The sequence below is a fragment of the Vanessa atalanta genome, chromosome 2 (genome assembly GCF_905147765.1).
Source record: "Vanessa atalanta chromosome 2, ilVanAtal1.2, whole genome shotgun sequence".
NCBI classification, from domain to species: Eukaryota; Metazoa; Arthropoda; class Insecta; order Lepidoptera; family Nymphalidae; genus Vanessa; species Vanessa atalanta.
The window spans coordinates 13780859-13791419 of record NC_061872.1 but is presented as its reverse complement, the minus strand read 5'-3'; the positions used below and the strand labels follow the sequence as shown (position 1 = coordinate 13791419).

Sequence of the window (10561 nt, the reverse complement as noted above, 5' to 3'; positions counted from 1 at the left end):
TCTGGTCTTAAAGTACACCATCGACTTTAGGATCCGCAGAATAATCGACGATTTACCTTTTTTATACGGTTTCGTTTATTTTAGCGCAAATTCTAGGGTCAGGGTCAAACATTAGATAATGTACATGATAGTGCATTGAATAGCGGAATGGCGGGGACATTTTGACGCTTCGCCATTTTGAAAAGGCCTATCTTTTTAATGAACTGTGTGACGTGTGAACAATTAAACCTTGTAATGGCGATCATTTCGGCGAATAAAAAATAAGCGTATAATAAAAATAAAAATGTCTAAGAGTTAGGACTGAACCTGCGATTTTCACATCGCTAGACGACTCTTAAATCGTTTAATTTTATCACGATTAATAATAATAATTATAATATATAATTGTATTGAATCATATAATAAAACTAGTACAGTTCTTTGATATCATATTTTAGTTTCTTGATAAAAGTACGTCACTATTTAAATTAAAAACTGTAATGACATAAAATATTAACGGTTAATTACCGAATATAAATTGCAATTACGTTAATTATGGTTTTAAATCGTTTTAACGTTGACAAGTCAATAAAATATTTTTCTCTTTGTTTCTTCTTTGAATCTTTTTAATAACTTTTTTTTTAACAACACATGTATAAATAGAAATAAATACATCACTAGACTATATTTGAAAAGATATCGTTAGTGGCAAAGAAATATTTTGTCTTCAATGTATGTGAAGCCTAAATGAGGTTATTCGACGAAAATGTTTAGCAAAGTGTCAAGTGTTCCAGCCAATGAACCGCGACTAAATGAGCTCCGTGGAAAAATCGATGGCACTGAAAAAAAGTCGTCCTGCTGTCGGGAACTGTCCTGACATCACCTGGGGAACGAATGAAAAGGAACACAAAATATTGCATAGTTTTTTTTTAAATACTTGGATCGTCAGACGTGAAGACAATGGTGAAATTTCTATTGTCGCCCAAATAAGTGTAAAAATTTTCAAAGGTAAAAGTAATAACCCAAAAAGTAAGTTTTGAAGTGTATTTAGCATCTTTTTTTATAATATCGAGCAAACGGGCGACAATAGGGGCTCAAATAAATATTAATCATACGGTACATAGGCAATAAACCTTGTGAGCTATGATGTTATGTGTGTCTCTCGTGCCTGTCACACACAACAATATTAGGTATTGCTGTTTGGCGGTAGAATATCTGATGAGTGACCGGTACGTGCCCAGACGTGCTTGTACGTAGCCCTACCATCTAAAGTTAATTCTCTCTTCTGAATGTGTTTCAAATATGAAAGTCTGACTAAGCCCATTTCGTACGAATGTATGTCGTGATAAAATCAAAATATATAATACTAGCGACCCGCTCCGGCTTCGCACGGGTAAATTATTAATAAAGAAAATAATATAAATATGATTTATACCCCGTAGCACTCCGGAAATAATATAGCTTTCTATCAAATTTTATCCCTTTATAATATTAGTAAAGATTCAAGTCAGTTCTGAAAAAGCACTTAAGAGTCGTGAATTTACAAAATGATATAACATCCAAAGTTATAATTTATCCGGCATCATATTTAAACTATGAAAACATTTTAGATTAAATAACAAAACAAGCTCATATATAAAAATCAGTGAAGTTAAAAATGATATTTTTTTATAGGGCAACAAAAAATATTTTTTATAAAAATAACCTAGACATAAGATTCGTAATAAATCATACAGAACGTATTGCGCGCGCGCTCCGATTGTAATTGTACTTGGAATGGGGCTACTAAAATAACGGAATACGCAGTGTTACTAAATAATAATAATAATAATAATAGAAGTTAGGTTGAGGTAAATTTGAATACTTTTCCTACTTCCTGAGTCCTGGCCTCGTGACCACGTTAGATGCTATCGGTACATAAAATCCTTTTAATTTAATTTCCGGTCACATTGTCTTTATAAAATAGTTTTTCGTGTTAGTAAGATTATAATTATGTTTGTGAATTATTCTAAGCTTGAAAATATTGTCTCTATTATACTAGCTATTACCCGCCCGCTTTGCTAGGCGTTTTAAAATTTATTTATAATAATAATAATAATTATTATAAATGGAAGCCATTTTTTTTTATTTTGAATATATTTATTGAACATGTGAGATAATAAAAAAAACAATGAATAGTGAAAATAATAATATTTATAACTGGAACACCAAATTAAAACTGACTACGGTCAACCGTAACTCGTTCAAAAAATTTAGTGTACAGACAGACTACAGGTTTATATAGCAGTATAGATATAGATAGATATAAGATATCGTTTGCGTAATCATATGTTCTTACTGTATACCATTTTTTATAGAGATCGGTTTAACCGTTCTTGAGTTATAGCGGGACATACATACAGACAGACAGACAGACACAAAAATTAAAAAAATAGCAAAACTGATGTCACTAAATCATAAAACGGATATTTATGACGAAATTCAACCAAAAAGTTGAGTGTATAAACAGACTCTACAGATTTATATAGTAGTATAGATACAATAAGAAATATGGTAGTGTTGCACCTTTAATTCGTCTTATTCTAATAAAAAAAAATATATAATATAGAGCAATTTTGAAAGTTTTTTCCAGGATACTGCTCAATTGTTGTTGGTCCAGCAGAGCATTATTTTGACTGTAAATACTATACTATAATGGACATGACTTGCTCGTTGCGTGGCCTAATCAATGTAAAATTCAAGCGTATAGCAATTTGTAGTTTATTACCTATAAATCTGGTCGGTCTAATAAAAACTTATGCGTGTACGCTCGTGGTGAAATATATGGTTATAGTTTTGAGTATCATATAAATAAGCAAATAGCATCAAACTATTACATTAACTTCTGAATGACAATGAATAAAGGTTATTATCATATAACACTCCTATAATTTATTTAACAATAATGCGTAAAAAAAAAATTAAATATCGAAGACCAGAAATTAAAACATACTATTCCCATGTATTTACTAAAACGATTTTGAACTAAAAAAAACAAAAAAAATATATCAAACGGTAGATTTGGTAAATCACCTTAAATTTACTTATTCGAACCGTAGCTGACAGGTCAATACATGGTAATTGCAGAACTAACGTACAAAGTGAGCTTCAAAGGCTCTTTCGAGTTTCTGAAGAGCCGGTCTGGGCGCAAGCCAAACATGGGGTTATCGAATTTGCATTTTACATGTACCTTAGCTTTTATTGCAATATATTATCAAGTAATGCTTTGAAAATTCTTAATTCAGCCACATCGTGTGCATTTTCGGGATTATTAAATAATTTCGGAATGAAAACAAGGATTATTTAAACTGAGCCTCACGTGTCTTCTAATTGTATATGTTTATTCTAAATAATATTTCGTGTTGTTATAAAACACATGAGGCATATTATGTTAATAGAGAATTTGGGCAGAATTGCGCTGGAGTTTTTCAAATTGCGTTCTCCCATAATATTATTTTTATTATTTATAAACTGCAAATGTCCCACCTCTAGACACAGGACATTTCCTGTCGCGAGAAAGAATTCGAACCTATTCCATGACGTTGCGCCGTTGATGGAATAAGCTATTTAAAATCACGAAAGTAATGAAAAATCTGTGGCGAGGTTGAAAAAGTAAAAGAAAAGAATGACCTAAACTTTAGAAATAATAAACAAAAATAAGTAGAGCTATTCTATAAGAACCAAACTCGACTCGTAAAAGAACATGATCGCGAAACGTCAAAAGTTGATAGACGATATGAAAAAAATATGAAGTCAATTTGTAAAATTTGTGAGTGTGTTTGACCACTATGGCATTTAAAGGATACGCGCATCAAAATATCGTATCACAGTAATTTCCCGAGTGAATTCTCACAGAATAGGACTGCAGGTCAGGTTCAATCAAAGACAAATATTATCAAGGTTGTTTATTATTAACAATTCCGAGCCAAGTGGAGGGACATGTATCTTTAAACGCAGGACTCGAATGGGCCAAATGTACGTCCAATAGTTCAGCAACCGGTAATAGTCTCGATGCTAGTGCCTTCAGCATGTCGATAACTTGAGGCCCCACCATCTGAGGCTTTGTTGCCAGAACCTCCAAGGATTTAACTCGAATTGCAAAGTTTATTGTGTTCCGAAGATGATACTGTAATATAATTATAAGGTCTTTCATAAACTTTGATAGTTTGAGTAAAAAAGTATTTTAAAGTAAAACTTAAATACTTGAATAAGTAAAGCGACTCCAAGATGCACCGGCTTTATTTCCAAGTTTTTGAGTTTCTTGATCAATATTTTAGGCGTCAAATCATCTACGCCACCCAACTCGGCCATTATTCTAGGCGTCTGTGAAAATATTAAACATAAAATATTGTTAAGATTTTACCAAATAAAACATGAATTGAATTTTTTTTATTATGAATATTTTGTTTATTTTATTAATACGTCACAGAATAATACCTAAATTTCAAAAACCTCGTAGTTGTGATACGGTCAATAAAACTATAAAATTTTCTATTTTTTTTTTTTTTTCGAACAGTATATGAATATATTTCGCATAATTTGTAGCTGAAACTAGTTTAATGTAATTTAAAATGCATATGATGAAGATTGTGACCCAATTGAGTCAGCGAATATAATAAATTCGCTGATAAAGTATCGTTCATTCAAGAGATGTGATGTCAAACGTGGGATTGTACTTGGCTTGAAGTACGGGTCGCCGACCATTGACCTTGATTGCAGGTCTATATTTTTTAACAAAAGTAGAAAGGCTAACGAAGAAATGCTCAACCGATGGCATGTAATATTGTCCTATAGATATTGCACTCATAACTGACACCTTCACCAGTGTCCAATCCAAGCCTCAGAGAGCAAATAAAGTTATCTGGGACGGCCGTCCCAGTGGTAGTAAGCACATAATTGCAAAAAGAATGAGGAACTTTAATCATTAGCTCCAACCTATTATATATATATAACCTAAAGATACATTTAAGGAATGGTACTTGTTCTATCCGAGAAATATTCAGATCTTACGGTCAACATAACATCGTACAGACGCGCACATGCGTGAAAAACTTGCGCATCAGCCATCTGGTCGTGCATGTCTTTGCTCTCGACGGACATGTAGTAACGATGTGCGGTGTCTATTCGAGTCGCGGCGCTATTGTTGCGCGGCAGGTCCTGGAGTCATTATTAAGTAGCCCATGATTTTGATGGAAAGTCTATTGGCTTATCCTAGAAATTTTCACAAGCAGCCGTATGAAGTTGGCTGTTAATGTGCTTGATTAATCTTATTGGCGTTTTATCGTGCTATAAAAGTAAGAATATTGTTTTCATACACGCTTGTTTTTTTTATGATATCGGTAGGCGGATGAACAAATGGGCCACTTGATGGTAAGTGGTCGCCACCGTCCATAGACGGGCTTGCACAAAGCCCTACCACCAAGTAAAAATTTGTAATAATGTGTAATATTATCTCTCGTTGAGTTAAACTCAATTAAGAATTGCTTTAGACAAAGCCAGAAATACAATAATGTAAGTACCTATCTTTCTTATAAGGTATTTTACAGAACTTCATATTTAAATATGTCGAAACTAAATTGTGCCAACACGACATATGCTGTGATGCTAACTATGATGAAAGTGTTGAAACGGATTTTGAAAACTTTAACGTAAACTGCACGTAATTGGAGTTCAGCAGTCAAAACAATAGTTGACCTTAGCGATGTCAATGAGTTTCATGATGAGGGCGGAGTAGACGCGCCGGCTGATGGCGTCGGTTCGCCTCGAGCGGTAATTATCAACTTCCCTGCAAACGATAACGCGATATCATTATTATGCAGAATAATAACGTCTAAAGAATTCTCTGGAAGTTTGTAAGTGATTCTAATTGAGTAAATAAAGTTGTTAATTACGCTTTGGGAGTTAGAATTTAATATTTTCATAGCAATTTGTTAATCTGACTTATTACATTATATGTGTTATCAATAAGATAAGAGAAGATAATGGATCTTGTTTTCACTTTAATAATTATTTACAACTAACAGAAGGTTTGCCTTTAGTAAAACTGTACTAAAATTTATGCTATTATACATTTTGAAGCAACTATTTTCTCTTTGGTAGAGATATTGTTTACTTGGTGATAATCTTATAATCTACCGCCAAGCAACAATATCTAGTATTATTGGGTTCTGGCTTATAGAGTGAGCCAGTGTAAAGGCACATAACATCAATAGTTTCCAAGGCTGGTGGTGCAGGTGGTGTGGTAGAAGGAATTATTAAAGTTTGCACATTGCGCATGCTTAAGGGCTGTAGTTACCGCTTACCATTATCATTCCCATTCCCATTCCCATTACCATCATGTACCATAAGCCCGGCCGCCTACCTATTTCATTAAAACGCCATCAGTGTAGAGTTTAATGTAGAAGTAAGGTCTAGAAATGACGATATTGTATTCGTAGAGAGCTTATACAAATCTCGGGACGGAGATGGTCGTTTTATTCATCGAATAAAACTCGGTTTTCTTACCTTTTCACAATATATTTGATGATCAGTGACATGGTGCGATTGAGATACACCTGGTTCTCCTTCTTCAGGTCGAAGACCAGTTCCTCGTCGAAATTAGTATCTTGTAATGCTTCTACGATTGCTTTAGCTAAACGACGATTTTCTTGGAAAACATTCTAAATAACATGAATGTCATAGATATTTAATACTATCATTAAGATTTGATTCACTGTAACTGATTATCATATTTATTATATTACAAATTGGAAAATATTTATTTGTCATTATTTCCAGTAAACAAGTACTACATTTCGATTTTAGATGTATTTTAATAAAAAAAATTAATTCACTTGGTGTCCAGGCTCTGTGCAAGTCTGTTTAAGGACAACCCACTCATCAAATATTCTATCGGCGAACACCAATACTTAGTATTATTGTTTTTTGATTTGAAGGATGAGATGAGAACCTTTACCATAAACAAACTATTTTGTAAATGGATCACCATTTAAATATTTACTACAAAAAATATCTTTTTTTTATTGAAATAGAAAGTTAGACTGGACATTGACCATCTGTTGGTCAACAGTGTAATCACAGGCACAAGGGACATAACATTTTAGTTCCCAAGGTTGGTGGCGCATAGGTGATGTAAGGAATGGTTAATATTTCTTACAGCGCCTTTGTCTATAGGCGGTGGTGACCACTTACCATCAGGTGGCCCATATGCTCGTCCGCCAAACAATGCCATAAAAAAAAACATGGCCCAGAGACATTGACAATGTAAGCAATGTTAATTATAACATACACAGTTAATACGGGTATATAGAACCAATGGAACTAAGATCCTACGTCTCATGTGCCTGTACTTACACTGGCTAAGTTATCCTATGAATCGAAACAAAGCCATACAAATTTTTACCGTTTATCGGCAAAATATTTGGTGTGAATAGGTCCTACTAATACCCAGACTACTAAAACATATAAATAAATAAACTAAATAACAAATAATTAAATTTTAATACTAATCCACTAATCGCGGCATCGCACAGGAAGAATAAGAGTATACATAGAACGCTTATCTTGAAGATAACTTCAAAGAATGTACAAGAGTCATGGTCTTCACTGGTGCAAATCACAATAAAATTAAATATATAAAAAGCAAAAAGAGACATCGTATAAATAACGATTTGTATGGTGATGTCAATAGGCAGGTCTCGAAGTGTCAATGGGAATGGAGCGGTCTGGGGGTGAGAGGCTGACGGGCCACTTGGGGCCACGTTCGCGAGAAACCGTAAATCGATACGTCAACGGATGTTACGTGTTAAAATCATTGTTTGTGTGCTGTGAAGGCCTTCTTATTAAACCATACGATGGTAATGGAATATGAGTTTTTTTTTATACTATTAATAAGATATGATTCGAAACAAAAGTATCTATTTCTCAAGTAGACTCATACAAGCACTTTCGAGAAGCAATTTACCAAGACTAAATTAATATAAAATCAACTACCGTTTTGAAATTAGTTAACATGTTAAAACTTTGAATTTTGTGTACATTTTTAAATGATATATCAGTGAATGGTATGGTTATACGAAGTTTATTTTTTAGCATTTTGATGTAAAATATTTATGTACGTAAATAATAAATATTTTATCAAAATCAAGAAATAATATCTCCACGGTTTTGACAAATAATTCAATTTAAATTGCCTACAATAATATATTATATAAACAATTAAGTTATAATATATATGAAGGAATCTTAACCGATGATTTCAGGTTCAAACCAAGGCTAACACCACTGAATTTTCATGTGCTTAATTTGTGTTTAGGTATAATTAATCTCGTGCTCGGCGGTGAAGGAAAACATCGTGAGGAAACCTTCATGTGTCTAATTTCAACGAAATTCTGCCACATGTGTATTCCACCAACCCGCATTGGAGCAGCGTGGTGGAATATTCTCCAAAACCTTCTCCTTAAAGGGAGAGGAGGCCTTAGCCCAGCAGTGGCAAATTTACAGGCTGTTAATATGAATATGAATATATGAAGGTTAAAAATATAGAACAAAGCGAAAAGCGCATAATATCGCTTGCTATATTCACTTTGGTCGGCATCAGTTTGGTAAACTGGAATCGAACTCCAAATATATAAAGAAGGCGTTCTAAGCACGCCACCAAAGTAGCTTATCTATTTCGCAGTAAGTGGTCACGAATAATATCCATGCCAGCGTTTGGCAAAGTACTGGCACTTAGTCGGTACGTACTGTGAATTTTTATATATTCGTTTGCTTTGAAATTTTAGAAAACCATTTTAAAATCCTTTTTTAATTATTACAAGCTAACACAAAAATAACTCCCAATTTTTTTTTAAATATCTATTACTTACATAATTAATTATCATTTATTTATTTAACACTTTATACGTAATGGAAATAAAATAGATAATATCACACGAAGAAATAACAAAAAGTGAGCTTGTACTTTTACGAGATCTATCAACAAACACACTATTTAAAATACGTAGGTATATAAAAATATATGAAATCAATTACCTCTTGACAATTGGCGGGAATGAAATAAAAAATGGCAAACAAAATGGCGGTCTTCAGCGACATTTTCAACTGCGTTCTATGATAACAGCTATATCATTTCATTTCCACTAACATATCTAGTCTCAGAGTGAATTTTTAACGAATATGGCCGATTTAAAATTCCGTCCAGGGAATTCTTCCCCGCAAATGGAGCCAGGAATATTTTAAAAATGTATTTTAACTATGACGTCTCTCTCGAAAGTTTTTTAAACTGTTGGCCAGACGTTGAACTACGAATATACGGCGGAAGAAACCGGAGGCTGGTTTGTTTGTGTTCATGAAATTAAGTTTGTCAATTTATCTTCGTTGTATTTTTATTGTTTATAAAAAATATGACATTCATTTTTAATTTTACGATGATGTTAAATATTTTTGGTCTGTTAATATTGTAAATGTTTTTATTGACATTAAGAAAAAAAAAATCTCATAGTGTTAATAAATATAAAATAAAAAACATATTTATTTAATTTTTTAATAATAATAGTATAAAAGCTTTATTTATAATGGAACAACTGTTCGAAATTTAAAAAGTATTTTTTTTATTGAAGTAAAACCACGGTTGAGCACAAGTAGAATATTAAAGCGGCGTAAAATGATATTTCAGGTTTACGCGGCGAGCAATAAAATGAAATTGTTTTTATGTTTCCATTTTGTAACGTTGCCTTGCTGTTATGTTTTTGATGTAACTGTTTATATTTCCGTTACAAAGACCGTACGGATTTCTGCATTTTATTTATTGCAAAAAGGTTGCATGTTTTTTGAATAGGAGTTTATAATAAAAAAGATATATTTTATTTATGTTAATATTTTTATCTAATAAAATAGACCTTATTTATGATAACATAAAATTTTAAGTAATTATCCTGTTATTTTGGACCAATATAAAAATAATTTTGTGGTCAATCTTATTGTAATTACAATTTGTCATTTATGAACACAAACATTAATAAAATATTTAAATGAGCACAAAAAAGGTAAGGCAAAATTAAAATTACATTCAATTAAAGTTCACAGAACATACGATGTATGAATTATTTTTTTTTATTTTAAATTGAAATCTTTGTTATTATAAAATAGAAAAAGAAAAGGATTAATAATCTAGTAAATATTACTACCATTAGGGTACATCTACAGAAAAGCGGTGGTACGCTGATAGCCCGTAAAAACTTACTCCTAGACAAAGGCCTCCTTTTTTTATGAAACTTATTCCATCGTTGTGCGAGTTGGTGGATGAGTAATGTGTCAGAGTTTCAATCCACACGTGCAGGTTTCATCACTATCAACTAATGAGTTATTAATTATACACACAAAATAAGCATATAATAAATACATAGTGTGTGTCTGAATTTCAACTCGCGATCTTCAATAACAATCCACATATTCTTTCAAATATATATATATATTTTAGAATTATGTATTTATTTAGATAAGAATTATTAACATTAAGGCCACAATTATATAAAATAAAAAA

At 32.2% G+C, this 10561-nt stretch overlaps 1 protein-coding gene across 1 annotated transcript; it reads right to left on the bottom strand.

The window, feature by feature from the left end:
- Positions 1–3913: 3913 nt before the first annotated feature.
- LOC125069579 lies at positions 3914–9262 on the bottom strand. Its single transcript, XM_047679118.1, has 6 exons — positions 9052–9262; positions 6523–6677; positions 5713–5803; positions 5029–5175; positions 4222–4341; positions 3914–4144 (listed from the first exon to the last, which is right to left on the bottom strand). Exons 1-6 carry the CDS (start codon positions 9112–9114, stop codon positions 3914–3916), a joined length of 807 nt encoding a protein of 268 aa, XP_047535074.1. The 5' UTR covers positions 9115–9262.
- Between the last annotated feature and the right edge of the window lie 1299 nt (positions 9263–10561).

Excerpts from the sequence above, each read along its gene's own strand:
- LOC125069579 (XM_047679118.1), bottom strand. The coding sequence starts at position 9,114 with ATGTCGCTGAAGACCGCCATTTTGTTTGCCATTTTTTATTTCATTCCC. Across the intron at positions 5,804-6,522 it reads ATCAAATATATTGTGAAAAG|GGAAGTTGATAATTACCGCT; the intron begins GTAAGAAAACCG and ends TATCGTTTGCAG. Across the intron at positions 4,342-5,028 it reads TGTACGATGTTATGTTGACC|ACGCCTAGAATAATGGCCGA; the intron begins GTAAGATCTGAA and ends ATATTTTCACAG.